This window comes from Schistocerca nitens, chromosome 2, assembly GCF_023898315.1.
Source record: "Schistocerca nitens isolate TAMUIC-IGC-003100 chromosome 2, iqSchNite1.1, whole genome shotgun sequence".
NCBI classification, from domain to species: Eukaryota; Metazoa; Arthropoda; class Insecta; order Orthoptera; family Acrididae; genus Schistocerca; species Schistocerca nitens.
The window spans coordinates 340,781,848-340,803,368 of NC_064615.1; the positions used below are offsets into that span (position 1 = coordinate 340,781,848).

The 21,521-nt window shown below is 41.0% G+C and overlaps 1 protein-coding gene across 3 annotated transcripts in view; it reads left to right on the forward strand.

Annotated features, from left to right (window-relative positions):
- Positions 1–18,639, forward strand: part of LOC126236139 (targeting protein for Xklp2-like) — a 113,592-nt gene extending 94,953 nt beyond the window's left edge. Inside the window, exon 9 of one of the 3 annotated variants that reach the window (XM_049945222.1) lies at positions 18,085–18,639. In XM_049945222.1, the coding sequence (XP_049801179.1) occupies positions 18,085–18,258 (174 nt within the window). In that variant the 3' untranslated portion in view covers positions 18,259–18,639. The remainder of the gene's footprint in view (positions 1–18,084) is intronic. The other 2 variants (XM_049945220.1, XM_049945221.1) reach the window with 2 other exon arrangements.
- Positions 18,640–21,521: the final 2,882 nt, after the last annotated feature.

The window sequence follows — 21,521 nt, forward strand, 5'->3', positions numbered from 1 at the left end:
CACAAGGAAAGGGAGGCGTATTGTATATTTTGGTTATCATAGAATGTTGGTCAAAATATGTCAAACTATATCCCATTAAAAAAGCAAATACACAGATGGTTATACATTGTTTTCAACAATACTTTCTAGAAGTAGGTAAACCAAAATTGTTTCTTACGGATAACGGACCACAATTTGTGAATAACGAATTTAGAGAATTCCTAGCATGGGAAGGTATTCGACAAGTGTTAATATCCAATTATAACCCGTAATCAAATCTGTTTGAGCGAGTAATGAAGGAAATTGGAAAATTATGTCGTACTTACTGCCATGACAAATATACTTCATGGGCAACGAAAATTAAGGACTTTGAACTTGCCCTAAATGAATTACCCCATTTATTGACTGTGTTGGTACCTTTAGAAGTTATAGGCAAACCTTTTGTAGGAGAACCTCTAATTAAGAGTTTTAATTGGCCTGAACAATGTAGTGTCAATTACGAAGTAAATCAGGAAATAGTTTCTAAAAATTTAATTTAAGAGGCGCTACAAAGAGTTAGTAAGCGTAACGAAAAGGCTGTGGAACCTCAGTACCAAGTCGATGACCTGGTTCTTATAAAATATAATCTTCCCAGCATTTAAAAAAAATCATCTTCCCAGCTCGACTCTGAAGAAAGAGACTCTCAAGTTTTTCCAAAAATATGAGGGACCATACTGGTTACAAATGGTGGTGCATCCTAAGACATAATTTTTAGTAGATCCCACAACTGGATTAGAGAAGGGTGAATGCAATGTAAAGGATGTAAAAATTGTATTTCCCCTAGGGACGTCAACATTCTAAGTTAATGCGCGGAGTAACGGCAGTCAGATCCCAAGTTGTTTTCGGTGTTTTTTCCAAATAGTTTCCTACATCGAATTCCTTTAAAATATAGAATTATTCTGTAATCTTATTGCTTAGAAAACCAGTTATGACTGAAATAGAAAACAACGTAAGATAATCACAGGAAAAAGTGATGTCTAGACGAAATGAACTAAATAGAGTATTATATAAGGTATGACTAGCTGAACAACTGTTATACGATAATGTATAGATTTCCTATTTTGTATAGAGTGTTTTAGACCTTTTATGAGATGTGATATAGATGAGAGGGTTTGTAAAAATTTTTGAAAGTAGTGGATATTGTAGCTAAAAGCATGATTTGCAAGAACAGATAAATCATGTCTAGCAAAAAACACACATCACACCTTTCAAACAACCTTCGCAAACAAGTGTGCCTGATTTTTCATCATTTGCCATTTCCATAAGGTTGCTAGGATTTCCTTCGGGGACCTCAAAGGGTGAAGGTGGGACAAGTCCATTCTGTAGGAGACGATTTAACAACAAACCACCTCCAATGTTTCACTCCAGTACCTGAGAGGTAGGGATCCTAGGGAAAGGGGGTGGGAAGGGTTTCCTGTCTTTAGTGCTATCTTCTTTTCTCATTTGAGGACCTGTCTATTTTTTCCCCTCATCCATATTCACAAACTTCTTCGCTGAAGTCCTTCTGTATTTGTCATTATTAAAAACCTAAAACTTATCTTTAGATAAGAAGGCCAAAGAATCAGACTACACCAACAGACATCCACCTATACACAAATATACACTTCTACACAAACATTAAATCACATAAGAGGAAGCCTGTCACGATATGAGAACCGTCGGGTGTCGTTGGGAAAATGTGTGTAATTATGGAAATATGTGCACATATATAGGAAGCTATGACTGTTCTACATCGAATATACATAAGAAGAGTGCACATAGGTAAGAGAGAAGTGTAAGCAAAGAAAGAAAACAAAATAGGAGTAGAATTAGTTATGTTTATCATTAAGAAACGTCAGTGTAATGAATACTCTGATGAATTGAAGGATAGTGGGATGTAAACAGTATATGTAGACATAGTATCTATTGAAAATATAGAAGTTGATAAGTAGAGGAGGACTCTAGGGAGGAAATGATATATTAAAGAATGACTGCGAAGTTTAAGATAAACCAGAAGATAGTTAATAATGGTATACATAGAAATTTATACTAGGGTGATAACCGTGAGGCCTGTTCAAAAAGGTTAAGGGGGGCGTACCCGGCATTCACTAAGTATAAAGGGCAGGCGTACGTACAGGGAAATAGGATGATCTGTGGCCTAAAAAGTAGGGATGTTTTGAATGGGACATACCTACCAGAATGGAAAGAGGCAGTGCTCTCATAAGGTCAACCCAAAAGCAAGGAGTTGGTGCTGATCTTAGGAGAAGGGAACAGTATCATGACAAGTCACAAATTTTATAGGGATAATTCTGGAAAGTGTGAGTTCTATGAATGACTAGCAGTATGATGTTTCGTGGAACTGAATGAGAGTCAAAATAACACTTTCATTTCGTCCAGAGTTCCTCCAAGCTACAAGCAATGAAAATAGTACACACTAGGAAAAAGGTAGTACAAATGATAAGAATAGTAAATAGTTTACTCATGTGTCATAAACACCTGAAGTTTACAATTGAATAAAAAGGAAATAAAGAGAAGAGACTCCTCACAATTCCTAAATATTAGTAAAGCTGACAAAGTAAATGCTCATGTCTTAATAGCAAAGTAAAATAAGAAGAGTGTAAAGAAACAGTAAGCGAAAGATTGTTCAAGAGAGGACAGAGAATTGTTATGAAAAGGAAAGATATGTATATAAACATGTGTAAGAAATGTATACTTTAAAGATATGAAATGTTGTCATGAGTGATATTATAGCAAAATGATTATGTATAAAATATTGCGTATTCGATCTGAGGTGGAGGGATATGTAGTGATTCGAGAATTTCTGTGTAAATTCTAGAATCACTCAGCCTTCTACCGTCTCGAACACACGAAAGTCTGGATAAGGGTGTGGGATGGGAATCCATAGATGTTTTAGTGGGTATGTAAGGAAGAACCATAGAGTTTATATGCAGCTCTGTGCTTATTGTGTTATTGACTATTTTTATTAAAACAAGAACAGTTAAAAAAAGTACTCTTGTAGACTCTTGACACAACTTTGTTAGAGGTAAGACTGATTTTATGATAAATGTTCAGAAAGGTCACCGGGGAGGGGGGGGGGTGGCTGAGGTGGGAAAGGGGAGGGATAACAGGGTAGGGTTGGAGGATGGTAAAATGCTGCTTCAGAGAGCATGCAGGGATGTGGTGGAACCGGGTAGTGCAATTTGTCAACCTGGTAATGTGGGGTCTGGCTTATACAGCACTTCAGGTTCCATTAACTACGCCTTATACACCTAGGTTGAACTTTATCCAGTGGAACATTTCTTTGTACCCAGAGGCAAATATCCGCTTTCATCCATCGTATTGTTATAGCTCCAACAAGAGTGCAACACCACATGGTAATGTTTATCCACAGTGTGGCAACAGAGGCACTTTTATCAATCGAAGCACTGGCGTCATGGTAGGGAAAGCCTGCGCGCCATTGGTGTTACCTGGACAATGGCATCACATCCCCTCGCAACTAGTTTTAAATGCACTATGAAAAACTGTATCTGTAGTTGTGCAGCATACATAGTGGTCAGACATTATTATGATAGCATTGACAGAAGAAAGAAATTCCTTCAAATAGGAATACTTGATGATCAGCTCTTGAGCTTAAGAATATGGTTTTGTGGAATGAGGGGTTGGGGGTGTTAATATCCTGGCTGTGTGGGTATACTGAGGCCACAGATGGAAGTCTTGGAGGGGACTGGGGAGATTGTTACAACAGTATTATGCATGCTCGGAGGGTGTAGTAGCAGTTCACTCCCCGCCAAAGGATTGGTTCTGAGTTCACATGTTATAAGGTAACTGTGCCTACTCATCATCACTGACTTGGTACTGATTCATGGTATATGCAGGGCTTGTCCAGAAACGTAAGTTACGGAAATGGGAGCTCCAGTTGGCCAAGGATTTGGTGTGGGGGGTGGAATAAAAATAGCATTCTTGTTACTGTAGGTGACACATCAGCCATTCATGTTAATATACGTCCCAGGCAGCCATTGGCACTGCAGAAAGTGTACAGAACGGTAAACGGACGTGCAGTAGTCCCCCTATATGAAAACTTTTTGATACTGCAGATAAACCAAAATAATGCTACATATGCTGTAATTATTTATCTTTCAATAAAATGCATAAAAAGGAATATTTTGGATTGTAAATAAACTTCCATGAAGGGATTGCAAAGTGTCCACTATAACTTCGAGCATAAAATTACAATATTTATTGTTATTTATTGTGCTGAGGTGATATCCATAGTAAAAAAGAGTAATTATAGTTAGATTAAAATTACTTTATAGTTGAAATTTCATGTGTTATAGCTGGTTTGCTCCAATCGGAGTACTGTGTCCTGCCTGAACCATTTGCCATTGCCAGATTATTACACCAATTAGTCAGTTCACTTTTAGTTCCCGGTCTGGCTTTCTTTCTTGGTGTGTCTAGATTCCAGATCCTGGATCTGGCCCTTTCATTTCGTATTTCATAACACATGACATTGTTGTCTTCACTCCAGAGACTGGTTTGATTGATATCTCCGTGCTACTTCATCCTGTGCAAGCCTCTTCATCTCTGAGTAACTACTGCAACCTACATCCTTCTGAATCTGCGTAGTGTATTCATCTCTTGGTATCTTTCTCCGATTTTTACCCTCCACTATTAAATTGGTGACACCTTGATGCATCAGAACGTGTCCTACCAACCGATCACTTCTTCTATTCAAATTGTGCCACAAATTTCTCTTCTCCCCAATTCTATTCAGTACCTCATTGGTTACATGATCTACCCATCTTACCTTCAGCATTCTTCTGTAGCACCACATTACGAAAGTGTCTATTCTCTTCTTGTCTACACTGTTCATCGTCCATGTTCCACTTCCATACACAGCTACATTCCAGACAAATGCCTTCAGAAAAAGACTTCCTAATACTATATTTAATGTTCACAAATTTCTCTTCTTCAGAATTACTTTCCTTGCCATAGCCAGTCTACATTTTACATCCTCTCTACTTCAACCATCATCAGGTATTTCACTCCCCAAACAGCAAACCTCATCTACTACTTTAAGTGTCACATTTCCTAAACTAATTCCCTCAGCATGACCTGATTTAATTCAACTACATTCCATTATCTTCATTTTGCTCCTGTAGATGTTCATCTTATATCCTTCCTTAAAGAGACTGTCCATTCCGTTCAGCTGCTCTTCCAGGTCCTTGCTGTCTCTGACAGAATTACATTGTCATTGGCAAACCTCATAATTTTTATTTCTTCTCCATGGATATTTATTCCTATTCCAAATTTGTTCTTTTGTTTCCTTTATTGCTTGCTCAATACCCAGACTGAATAACGTTAGGGATAGGCTACAAACCTGTCTCACTCCCTTCTCAACCACTGCTTCCCATTCATGCCCCTCGACTCTTATAACTGTCATCAGATGTCTGTATAAGTTGTAAATAGCCTTTTGCTCCCTGTATTTGACCCCTGCAACCTTCAGAATTCGAAAGAGAGTATTCCAGTCAACATTGTCAAAAGCATTCTCTAAGTCTACAATTGCTAGAAATGTCGGTTTGAAGTCATAGGGTCAGTATTGCCTCGCTTGTTCCAACATTCCTACCTAATCCAAATGGATCTTCCTCGAGATCACTTCTACCAGTTTTTCTATTCGTGTTAGTATTTAGCAGCCATGACTTATTAACCTGATAGCTCAGTAATTTTCAAACCTGTCAACAGGTGCTTTCTGTGGGATTGGAATTATTATACTCTTCTTGAAGTCTGAGTATATTTCGCCTGTCTCATACATCTTGCTCACCAGATGGAAGAGTTCTGTATGGGCTGCCTCTCCAAGGCTATCACTAGTTCTAATGGAATGCTGTCTACTCCCGGGGCCTTGATTCAACTTACATCTTTCAGTACTCTGTCAAATTCTTCATGCATTATCATATCTCCCATTTCATCTTCATCTACATCCTCTTCCATTTCCATAATATTGCCGTAAAGTAAATCACCCTTGGACAGACCCTCTGTGTACCTTCCACCTTTCTGCTTTCCCTTTTTTGTGTAGGACTGGTTTTCCATCTGAGCTCTTGACATTGATACAAGTGGTTCTCTTTTCTCCAAAGGTCTCTTTAATTTTCCTGTAGGCAGTATCTATCTTACCCTAGTGATACATGCCTCTACGTTCTTACATTTGTCCCCTAGCCATCCCTGCTTAGCCATTTTGTACTTTCTGTCGATCTCGTTTTTGAGACATTTGTATTCCTTTTTGCCTGCTTCATTTACTGCATTTTTATATTTCCTCCTTTCATCAATTAAATTCAGTCTCTCTTCTTTTACCCATGGATATCTACTAGCCCTTGTCTTTTTTTATCTACTTGATCATCTGCTGCCTTCACTATTCCATCCCTCAAACCTACCCATTCTTCTTCTACTGCATTTCTTCCCCCCGTTCTTGTCAATCATTCCCTAATGCTCTCTCTGAAACTTTCTACAACCTTCCTACTATAGAATTCCAGTCCCCCTTGACGTTAAATTTTTGTCTCCCTTAACCATCTGAATAATTTCTTTTATCACATCATACATTTCTTTAATCTCCTCATCTGTGGAGCTAGTTGGCATATAAACTTGTACTACTGTGTTAGGGGTTGCCTTCATGTCTGTCTTGGCAACAATAATGTGTTCACTATGCTGATCGGAGAAGCTTACCTGTGCCCCTATTATTTAATTCATTATTAAACCTACTCCTGCATTTACCCCTATTTGATTTTGTCTTTATAACCATATATTCATCTGACTAGAGGTCTTGTTCCTCCTACCACCGAACTTCACTAACTCCCACTACATCTAGCTTCAACCTATCCATTTCCTTTTTTAAATTTTGTAACATACCTGCCCGATTGAGCGATCTGATATTCCACAGTCCGATCTGTAGAACGCCAGTTTTCTTTCTCGTGATAACGACGTCCTCCTGAGTAGTCCCTGCCCAGAGATCCGAATGGGGGACTATTTTATCTTCAGAATATTTTACTCAAGAGGACGCTATCATCATTTAACCATACAGTAAAGATGCATGCCCTTGGGAAAAATTACAGCTGTAGTTTTTCCTTTGCTTTCAGTTGTTCGCAGTACCAGCACAGCAAGGTCGTTCTAGTTAATGTTACAAGGCCAGATTAGGCAATCATCTATACTGTTGCCCCTGCAACAACTGAAAAGGCTGCTGCCCATTTTCAGGAACCGCATGTTTGTTTGACCTCTCAACAGCTACCCCTCCATTCTGGTTACACGTATGGTACGGCTATTCTGTATCACTGAGGCACGCAAGCCTCTCCACCAGTGACAAAGTCCGTGGTTCACGGGATAACCACACCACACACACATGCACAAGGGTGGTGACGAAGTAAACGTGTTTCATACGTGGTGTTGTAACACGCTACTGGATCCTTTCACACAAGATGCAAATCAACGTCATGTATACAGTTACTATAATTACAGCAAGCAGCATACATTAGATAAGGTTCGCATGACATTGCGTGAAGACAAATTTTTTTAAGACTGCAATTAATTGCAGTGACTGGAAGATCATTATATTGTACTTCGGACTCTGATGACCCACAGTTTATTGGTGTGGTGCAGTGGTTAGTGTATGAACTTGCCGTGTAGGTCATAATAAGTTCGAATTTTGTCAAATGCACTGGAATTAAAAACGTTTCTAAATCTAATCAAAACTCTTACATTTTTATTTTTTTTTCAGTTAATTGATTTAAATGTATTTTTTTAAATTTCAGATACTTAATTGCATCATTTTCAAAATTTTATTGTCTTTATTTGCTTTACTTTTCTTCATATCATTGTTTTGCCTTTGGAATCTTTTTGTGTCACCTGTAATCTACAATCAACCACCAACCAGGACTGATCATTGGTTGGTAATGCACCAGCTCATGGAACCAGGTTGAAGATAGTTCCAGCTAACCAGTGTCAAGAAGAAATTACAGTGTGCTCTTAGTGCTGAAACTGAAATTTTTGTGTCGTGACTTTGCTTATATAGGTTAGCATTAATCGCCTTTAACAAAATGATTACAATTTTAGGTCTGCTGCAGATTGTTGATAGCTGTTTTCTCAGATAAGTTGCACATCATGAGGTTGTGGTTAGGTTAGTGAAAGAGTTTAAATTTAGGGCTACAAAACGCATCATCTGCCACAGTTCAGTAAGTAATTATTGTTGGCAGAGCAACTCTCTTTTCCATCCCTCTTAACTTGTGGCGGGTGCTTTCACATTACACATGAGCAGTATTTGTAAAGTGACCCATCCTGATTGTATGTTGCCTTTAACCGAGTGGTAACCAGCAGCGTTGAGTCAATAGTAGTGCCAAGTGACAGATGTCAGCTATCAAGTAGTTTTAATGGGGGTATAGTAATTGTCTCGGCGTATTGGACGCATGGTAAACATCACATTTTTACAATTACACAGTTGTTTTACAGTTTCTACAGAAAAGTAAATTGGTTTACATTCAGCACAGGTTTTGGCAGCAAACCACGCATAATGCATCACACCGAAATATGAAGTCCTGTACACTTCAGTTACAGTTATTTGTGGAGTCCTCATGGATGCTGCGATTACAATAATTTTTTCTTGGAAATTTATTTGCAATTCCATATTTTCCTTTACCTTTGTTCTTCATGCCTTTTACAAAAATACTGGTAATTAAAATGTATAGAGAACTATTTTGGGTTACTTGCAGGATAAAGAATGTGAAAACCTAAAATAAAAGAACATTCCACACAGTGAATTGACCCCACTACTGTAAGATTGTCATTCCGTGTACTCCCCCTGCGGGTCTGCGGGTTAGAATATGTCAGTTATTCCTGCCTGTCATAAGAGGTGACTAAAAGGAGTGTCTCACGTTTTGGCCTTTATGTGATGGTCCCCTGTAGGGTTTGATCTCTATTTTTCAAAATTTTCCCAAAGAGCAAGCCAATTGGGGAAGGGCGCCTTACGTAGTGCATTGTGTCCATCATGTGCTGAGACCTATCTCATCCTTCGTTGACATGAATCTGCACTTCGGCTCACGCTCCAACTGTTTGGTGAGGTCACCCTCCTGCGTGTGTAGTCTTCCATCAACTGTGCAGTATTATTTTCTATGCTGATGATGACAGTGGAATTGTTTGCTTGGTTGCACCTGATATCCAGCACAGTAGCCAGTCCGTTGTGGTGGGGCTGCCATGTACCCTGTTGGTTGTAGCCCCATGACCACACAGGGATTGCTCTGCTGATGCCTGCGCCGTTAATTCCCCATGTATGCCGAGGAGTAGATGCCTCTCACTCTGGGGCATCGGGACTCCCAGCAATGGCCATCCTGCCAGGTGGCCTTTGCTGCGGCTGGGTGGTGCCCACTGGGAGGGTCCCTGGTCAGGGTGGGTGGCATCAGGGCGGATGACACACGATGAAGCACAGTACATCATATCTTGCTGGTGGTCAAACACCAGCAGTCTCTTAAGCATTCATGGGCTCAATTCAACACAGAAGTAAGCCCCCAAATCGTTCCCCTCCCTGGCCATACCATGGGAGGAATGTCAGGCTAATGATGGCAGTGGCTCTTATCTGCCCCGGTACCCTGTATGTTTGAGAACTGGTGGGGAATCTTTCATGACAACGATGCCTGCTTTTGTTGAGCGTTTAGAGGACAATTTCGGGGAGGTGGAGGGCTTGTCCAAAATGAGATCTGGGTCAGTCTTGATCAAAACAGCATCCTCTGCCTAGTCACGGGCTTTACTTGCTTGTGACAAGCTGGGAGATGTAACCATCATCCCATAAGAGCTTAAATATTCCACAGGGACCTTCTTTTGCAGTCTGACGATGAACTGTGCACCAATTTAGAGCGGCGGGGTGTTCATTTCATTCGGCGTGTCCACCGAGGTCTGAGGGATAATTAGGTTCCCACTGGTGCCTTCATCTTGGCCTTATCGGGTGATACATTACCCAAGAAGGTCAAGGTGATGGTCTACCACTGTGATGTAAAGCCCTATATCCCTCCCCCAATGTGGTGCTTTCAGTTCTGGAAGTTCACCATATGTCTTCCCACTGTACTTCCAGCATCACATATAGAGGTTGCGGGCACCCATCACATCCCAGTACTTCATGTGCCCCACATTCCATCTATGTCAACTGCAGAAAGCACCATTCGCCTTGCTCACCAGACTGTGGGATTCTCCAGAAAGAAGGGAAAATCATGGAGTAAAAGACCCTGGACCAACAGACCTACACTGTGGCTAAGAGGAAATTTGAACGCCTACATCATGGACGTGTGACATCGTCTTACGCCACCGCTACAACAGTTCTAGCCCAATCAGATCTGCCAACCCCACTCACCTCTCAGAGCCAGATGACTACACCTGCCCACTTGATTGTGGGGGACACTTCCCTCCGTGTTGCTCCTGCACCACCTGCTTCAGGAGCAACCCTCCCCCCCTCTGCCCCCAACTATCGGTGACATCAGTCCCCACTTATGCGCCAGAGAAGCATCAGTCTTCTTCGGCTCATCTCTCTAGGAAGGGGTCCCTTGGGTCACTCCCTTCCCAGGTTTCTGCTAGTGGGAAAGATGACAGCCACCAGTGACTGAAGAGCCCAAAAGTTGATGGTCGTAGGGCTTCACACTCATCCTTAGTCGTGGAGACTGAATCAGTGAAGTCCTCCCAGCCATGGAAACAGATCCTGAGGCATAAACTGCTTCATTGAATGTTCCATTCCTTCCCAGTCTCACAATGATGTCATCCTGCAGTGGAATTGCGGTGATTTTTTTCCACCACCTGGCTGAGCTATGGCAACAATTAAGCTTTACACCAGCATTCTGCATTGCCCTGCAGGAAGCCTGGTTCCCGGCAATGCGGACCGCTGCCCTCCGCAGCCATAAGGGAAACTACACAAACCATAGCGACTATAATCAAGTGTCAGATGGATTTTGTGTTATGTCCTAATCTCAGCCTTTAGTGAAACTGTGCCCCTTCAAACCCCTCCTGAAGCTGTGGCTGTCAGAATGTCAACGACGCAGGAAATAAGTCTGCTATGCATATTTTCCTCCAGATGGTGCAGTACCCCTGAATGTATTAGCTGCACTGATTGATCAACTCCTTAACCTTTCCTACTTTTGGGAGATTTTAACACCCATAAACCCCTTGTGGGGTGGCACCGTGCTTACTGGCCGAGGCAGAGATGTGGAAACTTTACTGTCTCAGTTGGACCTCTGCCTCTTAAATAATGGGGCCGCCACACATTTCAGTGTTGCTCATGGTAGTTACTCGGCCATTGATTTATCAGTTTGCATCCCAGGACTTATGCCAACTATCCACTGGAGAGCACATGACGACCAGTGTGGTAGTGACCACTTCCCCATCTTTCTGTCATGCCCCAGTGTCTGGCACCTATGCTTTCCCAGATGGGCTTTAAACTAAACAAGGTGTACTGGGAAACTTTCCCCTCTGCTGTCACAGTTGAATCTCCCCCGTACGTGAACATCGATGTGATGGTTGAGCAGGTGAATACAACAATCTTTTCTGCGGCAGAAAACATGTTCCATCACTCTTTAGGGTGTCCCCAGCGAAAGTCAGTCCCTTGGTGGTCACTGGAAGTCGCTGAAGCAATTAAGGAGTGTCAGCGAGCTCTACAGTGGCATAATTGGCACCCTTACCTGGAGCACCTCCTAGCCTTTAAACAGCTCCATGCCCTCGTTCACCACCTTATCAGATGATGGAAGCAGGAGTGTTGGGAGAGATACGTCTCTACCATTGGGTGCCATTCGTCACCTTCCCAAGTCTGCGCAAGGATCAAACGTGTTTTCAGGTACCAGGCTCACAACAGGTGTTAACATAAATAGCGTGATATCTACTGATGCAATCGCGGTTGCCAAGCACTGTGCTGAGCATTTTGCTCTAGCCTCTGTGTCGTAGAACTACCCCCCAGCATTTCGCACTCCCAAACGGTGGCTGAAAGAGAAAGTCCTCTCATTCACTACACACCACAGTGAATCCTATAATGCTCCATTTACAGAGTGGGAGCTCCTAAGTGCCCTTGCACATTGCCCAGACACCGCTCCCGGGCCACAGTGGATCCACAATCAAATGATCAAACATCTATCATCTGACTAGAAGCGACATCTCATTGTCATCTTCAACCAGATCCATTGCAGTGGCGGTAGAGCACCATCATTCCGGTGCTCAGACTTGGTAAAAACCCGCTTGATGTGGATAACTATCAGCCCATCAGCCTCACCAACCCTTCCTTGTAAACTGCTGGAATGTATGGTGTGTCAGCAGTTGGGCTGGGTCACATGGCATACTAGCTCCATGTCAGGGCTGCTTCCACTAGGGTCGCTCTACCACTGATAATCTTGTGTCCCTAGAGTCTGCCATCCGAACAGCCTTTTCCAGATGCTAACACCTTGTTGCCGCCTTTTTTCATTCACAAAAAGCGTATGACACCACCTGGTGATATCATATCCTTGCCACATTATATGAGTGAGGTCTCAGAGGCCCGCTCCCGATTTTTATCGAAAATTTCCTGTCTCATCGTACTTTCCATGTCCAAGTTGGTGCCTCCCATAGTTCCTCCCATATCCAGAATGGGGCCCCGCAGAGCTCTGCATTGAGTGTCTCACTATTTTTAGTGCCCATTAATGGTCTAGCAGCAGCTGTAGGGCCGTCCGTCTCACCTTACCTGTATGCAGACGGCTTCTGCATTTCATACTGCTCCACCAGTACTGGTTTTGCTGAGCAGCACCTGCAGGGAGCCATCCATAAGGCGCAGTCATGCGCTCTAGCCCACGGTTTCCAGTTTTCGGCTGCAAAGGTGTGTGTTATGCTCTTCTGTCGGTGTCGTACCATTCATCCGGAACCAGACCTTTAACGTAATGATGATCAACTCACTGTAGTGGAGACATATCAATTCTTAGGACTGGTTTTTGACGCCCGATTGACTTGGCTTCCTCACCTTAGTCAGCTTAAACGCAAGTGCTGGCAGCACCTTGATGCCCTCAGCTGGCTGAGAAACACCAACTGGGGTGCAGATCGCTCCACGCTGCTGCTGCTGCTCTACAGAGCCCATGTTCAATCCCGCCTTGACTATGGGAGTCTGGTTTATGGTACTTGTGTTTATGGTACTTTGTGTATGTCCATGGAGGACATATTGAACAACATTCCTTGCCCCATGGCTGCAGTGTTTTCACTGCTGAGCTGGTGGCCATATCTCATGCTCTTGAGCACATCCGTTCGTGCCCTGGGGAGTCGCTTCTTCTGTGTACTGACTCCTTGAGCAGCCAACAAGCTATCGACCAGTGTTACCCTCGTCATCCTTTAGTAGAAATCATCCAGGAGTTCGTCTATGCCCTGGAATGGTCCATTTGTTCAGGGGTGTTTGTTTGTCTGGACCCCCAGGTCACGTCGGAATCCCAGTCAACGAACTTGCCAACAGGCTGGCCAAACCGGCTACGTGGAAACTGCTTCTCTGCAACTGACCTGCATTCAGTACTACACTGCAAGGTTTTGTGGCTTTGGGAGATAGAATGGCATAACCTCAGTACACACAACAAATTGCGTGCCATTAAGGAGACTATGAATGTGTAGCAGATCGCCACACAGGCCTCTCGCAAGGACTCTGTGGTTCTCTGTCAGCTCCACATTGGCCACGATTGGGTGACACCTGGCTGACAGTGGCCCATATCTTGGTGAGCTGTCATTCTTTGGCTGCCCTGCACCGGACTCTTCAGTTACTGAACTCGTTGCCATCGCCTCATTGGCTAATTTAGTTTTCCATTTTATATGTGACTTTGGGTTTTATTGTTCTGTATAAGTTTTCGCGCATGTCCATTGTCCCCTTGTGTTTTCCACTTCTTGTAGGGTAGATGTTTTAATATGTTGCAGACTGGCTGGCTTTTCATTTCTATTCTCATGGTCAGTCAGCCACGGTTGTCTGCTCTCTTGTTTTTGTCCCTTCTACCTGTTTCTTGCTTCTCTCTGTGGTTTTCTTTCCTGTTTTGCCTATAGTAGTGTCGGTTGTCCTTCTGTTGTTCTTCTGGTTTTTTCATTCTCCTGTTATTGTGCTGACCGTCTCATTTCTCCTTTCCCTGCGTAATTATTTTACCGGGAACAAGGGACCGATGACCTCTCGCAGTTTGGTCCACCCCCTTCCCTGTCCTTTAAACCAACCATTCTGTACTCTTACTCGGGTGTCAACCGTTGTCTGGAAACTGCGCTGACATAAGTGGGGCTAGCCTCGCCTGACGTGTGTCAAAAATGCTCTATTTTAGAAAGTGCTGTATTTCTTTATTCTACTCACTTGTCCAAAAAGCCCTGAATATTTTCTGCCTTTTTACACACACTAAAAAAAGTTTATCACCCTGGTTCCCAGAGCTCTTGAAGATAGACGTTGATTGTTGTATATATTGTATCACATACAGTCCCTTTCACTGTTCAGAGATGTCACTAAACTTGCACAAAGATGTAAACAACCATGCATGAGCAGCACCTAATAGACGGAGGTGGTCCATCAGCCGATCAGTTCCCGTCATTCCACGAGGAAGGAGGTACACGGCTCGTGTTGTCTGTAGTTAAACCATGCCTAGACAGTCAATATTGCAGTTCAATAGCATCCACATTGTTACTTCATGCCACAAAGGTCTGTCAACAAGTGAAGTATCCAGGCATCTCGGAATGAACCAAAGCGATGATGTTCGGATATGGAGGAGATACAGGAACTGTTGATCACATGGCTTGCTCAGGCGGCCCAATGGCTACTACTGCAGTTGATGACTGTTACCTACGGATTATGGCTCGGAGGAACCCTGACAGCAATGCCACCATGTTGAATAATGCTTTTGGTGCAGCCACAGGACATAGTGTTAAGACGCAAACTTTGCGCAATAAGCTGCATGATGCGCAACTTCATTCCCGACGTTCATGGCAAGGTCCATCTTTGCTACTACAACACCATGCAGTGCAGTACAGATGGGCCCAACAACATGCCGAATGGACTACTCAGGATTGGCATCACATTCTCTTCACCAATGAGTGTCGCATTTGCCTTCAACCAGACAATTGTTGGAGATGTGTTTGCAGGCAATCCGGTCAGGCCAAACACCTTAGACACATTGTCCAGCGAGTGCAGCTAGGTGGAGGTTCCCTGCTGTTTTGGGGTGGCATTATGTGGGGCCAACGTACGCTCCTGGTGGTCATGGAGGGTGCCATAACGGCTGTACGATACATGAATGAATGTCATCCTCCGACCGATAGTGCAACCATATTGGCAGCAAATTGATAAGGCATTTGTCTTCATGAACGACAATTCACAGCCCCATTTTGTACATCTTGTGAATGACTTCCTCCAGGATAATGACATTGCTCAACTAGTGGCCAGCATGTTCTCCAGACATGAACTCTATCGAACATGCCTGGTATAGATTGAAAAGGACTGAGGGATCTACACCAAATTGCCATTGAGGAGTAGGACAATCTGGACCAACAGTGCCTTGATGAACTTGTGGATAGTATCCCATGACGACGAATAGAAGCATGCATCAGTGCAAGAGGATGTGCTACTGGGTATTAGAGGTATCTACAATCTGTACCACCACCTCTGAAGGTCTCTATATGGTGGTACAACATGCAATGTGTGATTTTCATGAGCAGAAAAAGGGTAGAAATGATGTTTATGTTGATCTCTATTCCTATTTCCTGTACAGGTTCTGGATCTCTCGGAACTGAGGTGATGCAAAACTTTTTTTGATGTGTATATAATATTAACTCTTTAATCAGTGCTGAATGCTTCGCACAATGCACAAATTACAGTATGATTGTCCATATTAGAAAGAAAAAGAAAAGAATAAGTAGCAGTCCACAGTGGCATACATTCATAATTCTTTTACAGTGAAAAATGAAGAGGAACAAAAAATTTTATGTAATACTTATTTTCTTACAACTTAAATAATGAATGACAGGCTTTTTTAAACTTGTTTGTCTAACTTTATAATTATTTTCTTTGCTGAGTATACCTAAAAATAACAGAATAATAAAAATTATTTTAGGTTTGTTTAACGCAAAGCTAACATATTGCTAATCACCTCGCTACACTTACAAAGTATTAATGCCTGAGTACTGTCTAAAAAATTGATTGTGGAGGTTTGACATAAGATTGGGAAAATCCACACATTTACAAAATTCCCGATGTCATTGTCAGATGGTGATTGTTGTTTTTGTTTATAGGGGGCTGGTATTTGTGAGAACTTCATCTCTCAAGAAATGGCTTTAGTTGAGCTGAACACTTCAAATTTGCTGTGGTGGAAACCATATAGTCCATAAATCAAATCCCCATTTGTGTAGGAGCCTCGCCTGAACCAAATGTGGAAGAAACAGAAGAAAGAGGAGAGGAAAAAAACTACACGCCAATAACATGATTTCATTCAGTACAGAATCTGTGTGGATTACGGAGACTGATTTCGAAAGTGTGTCCAATTTACTTATGTCTACAAGAGACTCCACTCTGACACTGATGCGCAAATACAGCTTGTTATAGCTTCCACAGAAAGTGAGGAGGAGGTTACTGCAGTGCCATTATATAAGTCATTGACTTAGATCCCTTGCATATACCCTGATACAACAATTTGTCCCATGTATGGGAAAAGTCATGTCCTTTTCCCTTGCCACTGCACAGCACAGATAGCTGAGGCTCTCCACAGCTGTGATTTCCACATCCCATTAACCCATTCCTCCTCTGTGGGGATTTGTTATGGGTTATAGGTGTTAATTATTGCAAACAGCAACCTCAGTCTGCCCACGGACCTGCCAAAAGCAGGTGACATTTTTAACTCCAGATATGACAAACAGAAAGGCACAAGTATGTTGGAAGCCGATAACACAATGACCATTATAAATGACAACAGTGATATCACAGAAACAAAATGTAAAGAAATACTTTGATCCAGAACAGCTGTAGCCAACAAGGAGGAGGACGCCAATACCATGATAACTTGAGCTCACAGGCATCTGCAAAGAGAAAGCTATGAAAAGACAAACTTCATGTGCAAATGCAATTAAACAAGGAAACAACACTTTGTATCAGTTTTATATATCTGTGTATCTTTCAACGAAAGGCATGCCAAAAGTCTACCTTGTGTTGAAAAGTATTTCAGATTGTATCCGAAACAGAATGGGAATATTATTGAAATGAATCTGCATTCTCACATCTCCGTCTACTGTGGAATGTTATTGTACTGATATACATTTGGACAAACTGCGCCACATTCATGATAAAATCTCTCAGGTGTACATAGTTCCTTGAATTTACATATGACATTTGTTTCTTGTAATTATAATAAATATTGAGAAAAAATGATTTTCATCACATTCCTTAAACACTACTGATTTTTCTTTAGAGAATATGGGGTCTCAAAAGTCCTCTATCACTGTGTAAATCTCTTTGGAAAGTTGGAAATATTCGCTGAATAGTTTATCAGGAAGTTCTGTAGACAACACACATACATCACATTTTGTTCTCTTGCTTGTACTTACTGCTCTTACATGCAATATATACATTAAAAAAATAATTTAAAAAATTGAGTTCAGGATCACTCTGGATCTTAATCTAATTATATCGAAAAGTTTGCAGTGGGCATGCAGAATATGCTATGCTGCAAGAACCCTACACATTGATCTGCAGAGGCTCTGCTGTGTATCTGCTCTGTCTCTGCTGGTGCAGTGTGTGGCAGGACTAAAGATAGTGCAGTTGTCTGAGCTTGCAGTTGTCTGAGCTTGCAGTTGTCTGAGCTTGCAGTTGTCTGAGCTTGCAGTTGTCTGAGCTTGCAGTTGTCTGAGCTTGCAGTTGTCTGAGCTTGCAGTTGTCTGAGCTTGCAGTTGTCTGAGCTTGCAGTTGTCTGAGCTGTTACATCTATGTGCCATCTATCAGTTAACTGTTTGGTTTCTTTTAACTAGATGTAGAGCTGATTATATTAAATCATGTTTTTCCAAATGAAAGAAATGTCAGAGTTTCTGCTTTGTGGTAATAATTTTCATTGTTGGTTACTGATGGTTTTGTCTTTTCAGTTAAAAGAGGAGCAGGAAAGAGAGGAAGAGGAAGAAAGAGCAAGGCTACGCAGGGAGGCCATACATAAGGCCCAACCCATTCCCAAATATGCCCCCATTGTAGTTTCAAAATCTACAAAAGAACTGACTATACCAGAATCGCCATTTTCGAGAACTAAGTCAAATAAACAATGACTAAGGTTTTTCGACTGACACTGCTGCTTTACATTTGTATTTATTATTTTTTGACATGGTTTAGAACTAATTATTAATAATTTTAAAGATACATTTACTGAAGTTTGTTTTATAGTGAAATGTCACTGGTTATCTGTATGATTAGAATCTCTCTTTCACATTTGTTAGGGAAAGTAAAGATATCAAATCATGGAAGACTTTATAATCATTGTTATAGCTTCATGACAAAAAATCTCATGTGGTATGTACTTTATAGTCATTCTAGATGACCACATGTGCATTCAACATGAGTTTTTTAAGAGCTAAGACAAGGAAACAGGCTAAGATTTTGACTTCACAGCATAATGTTATATTTGTATTACTTTTATTTTTGACATGTTTCAATACATTTCTTAAATATTTGTAAAACCACATATAATAAAGTTTATTTTATATTGAAGTGTCAGTGGTTATCCTATTTGGGTGTTCATAATGTATATATTTCTAATTTCTTAGGGAAACCTGTGTAAAAGTATCCACCACAAATGATTACTGCATTGTTATGGTTGTAGCTTCATGACTAAAAAGCTCATGTTGTATGTTGAGGCTAATCATCTGGAAGTTACCATTTTTAGCCAAACATTACTTAGCGTGTTGTATGAGCTTCAGTAAGTTGAATTTCTTAAAATAAACACACACACACACACACACACACACACACACACACACACGGAGGGACGGACACACTGGTTTCATTTGATATTTAATAATTTTTAATGACACTGTTATTTCAAGTATTCCACAGTTTCACTAGTGAGAGTTTGTGTTTTGAGGTGTGGAAGGCTTCACTGCCTGTTCAGTTGAATAGATTCTTAGATACTGGATATGTATCTGTATTCTCACAAGTACAGATCTCTCTGTGGTACAGATGGGTTTTTAGGTAACACCAACATACAATTTAGAGGGTTCAACAGTGTAAAATTACATCTTGCCAAGTGATGACACTAATGATTGATTACCTGATTTTAACCAAAAAATTGTCACAGCTGAAGCGATGTTACGTTTATACTGGCATCCACTTTGCAAGAAGTGAAGAGTTTGTTTCATGCAGTTTCAATTGTAAAATTGTTCCCAGGACAGTCTTTGAAACTGTATTTCAGTGTTATGATCCCATTAACTGCCTGGGGCAAGAGGCAGTTTCCTTTAGACCACTGAAATGTTGTTAAAGCCGAAAACCCTTTCGATGTTTACATTGCAGCTTGGCCTGAAAAACTAGAATTGGCAAATTTTCAAAAGTTCTGACAGCTTCAGCACATGTAGTTGATGTAATTTCTCCCCCCGTCTCCATCCCACTAACACTCTTGGATTGCACATATTTTATTCACAGAAAGACATTGTCAAAATCTTCGTGTTTTTATTATTATTATTTCTTTACTTTCTCGGACGTTAAGTCTGGTTAAGAATGGAAAGTGACGCGGACCTTGATCAAGCGTCACTTCCTATTAACTGTACGGTATGTGTTATATTGCATTTAGGAACTTTCGGGTAATTGAACATGTATCAATAATTATGGATTTCTGTAGTTGTATATATATGTTTGGATGTAGCTGTATTGCATTGATGTACTGGTGGGCCGGCCACGGTAGTCTCGCGGTTCTAGGCGCGCAGTCCGGAACCGTGCGACTGCTCCGGTCGCAGGTTCGAATCCTGCCTCGGGCATGGATGTGTGTGATGTCCTTAGGTTAGTTAGGTTTAAGTAGTTCTAAGTTCTAGGGGACTTATGACCACAGCAGTTGAGTCCCATAGTGCTCAGAGCCATTTGAACCATTTTTGTACTGGTGGATATTGTGTGGTATGACTCCTGTAGTTGATAGTATAATTGGTATTATGTCACCTTTATCCTGATGCCACATGTCCTTGACTTCCTCAGCCAGTTGGATGTATTTTTCAATTTTTTCTCCTGTTTTCTTTTGTATATTTGTTGTATTGGGTATGGATATTTCGATTAGTTGTGTTAATTTCTTCTTTTTATTGGTGAGTATGATGTCAGGTTTGTTATGTGGTGGTGTTTTATCTGTTATAATGGTTCTGTTCCAGTATAATTTGTATTCATCACTCTCCAGTACATTTTGTGGTGCATACTTGTATGTAGGACCTTGTTGTTTTAAAAGTTTATGTTGTAAGGCAAGCTGTTGATCTATTATTTTTGCGACATTGTCATGTCTTCTGGGGTATTCTGTATTTGCTAGTATTGTACATCCGCTTGTAATGTGATCTACTGTTTCTATTTGTTGTTTACAAAGTCTGCATTTATCTGTTGTGGTATTGGGATCTTTAATAATATGCTTGCTGTAATACCTGGTGTTTATTGTTTGATCCTGTATTGCAATCATGAATCCTTCTGTCTCACTGTATATATTGCCTTTTCTTAGCCATGTGTTGGATGCGTCTTGATCGATGTGTGGCTGTGTTAGATGATACGGGTGCTTGCCATGAAGTGTTTTCTTTTTCCAATTTACTTTCTTCGTATCTGTTGATGTTATGTGATCTAAAGGGTTGTAGAAGTGGTTATGAAATTGCAGTGGTGTAGCCGATGTATTTATATGAGTGATTGCCTTGTGTATTTTGCTAGTTTCTGCTCGTTCTAGAAAGAATTTTCTTTAATTGTCTACCTGTCCATAATGTAGGTTTTTTATGTCTATAAATCCCCTTCCTCCTTCCTTTCTGCTTAATGTGAATCTTTCTGTTGCTGAATGTATGTGATGTATTCTATATTTGTGGCATTGTGATCGTGTAAGTGTATTGAGTGCTTCTAGGTCTGTGTTACTTCATTTCACTACTCCAAATGAGTAGGTCAATATTGGTATGGCATAAGTATTTATAGCTTTTGTCTTGTTTCTTGCTGTCAATTCTGTTTTCAGTATTTTTGTTAGTCTTTGTCTATATTTTTCTTTTAGTTCTTCTTTAATATTTGTGTTATCTATTCCTATTTTTTGTCTGTATCCTAGATATTTATAGGCATCCGTTTTTTCCATCGCTTCTATGCAGTCGATGTGGTTATCCAATATGTAATCTTCCTGTTTAGTGTGTTTTCCCTTGACTATGCTATTTTTCTTACATTTGTCTGTTCCAAAAGCCATACTTATATCATTGCTGAATACTTCTGTTATCTTTAGTAATTGGTTGAGTTGTTGATTTGTTGCTGCCAGTAGTTTTATTATTATTATTATTATTATTATTATTATTGTGCTCATTTTTGTGAAAAATGTTAAATTCCTTTTGAA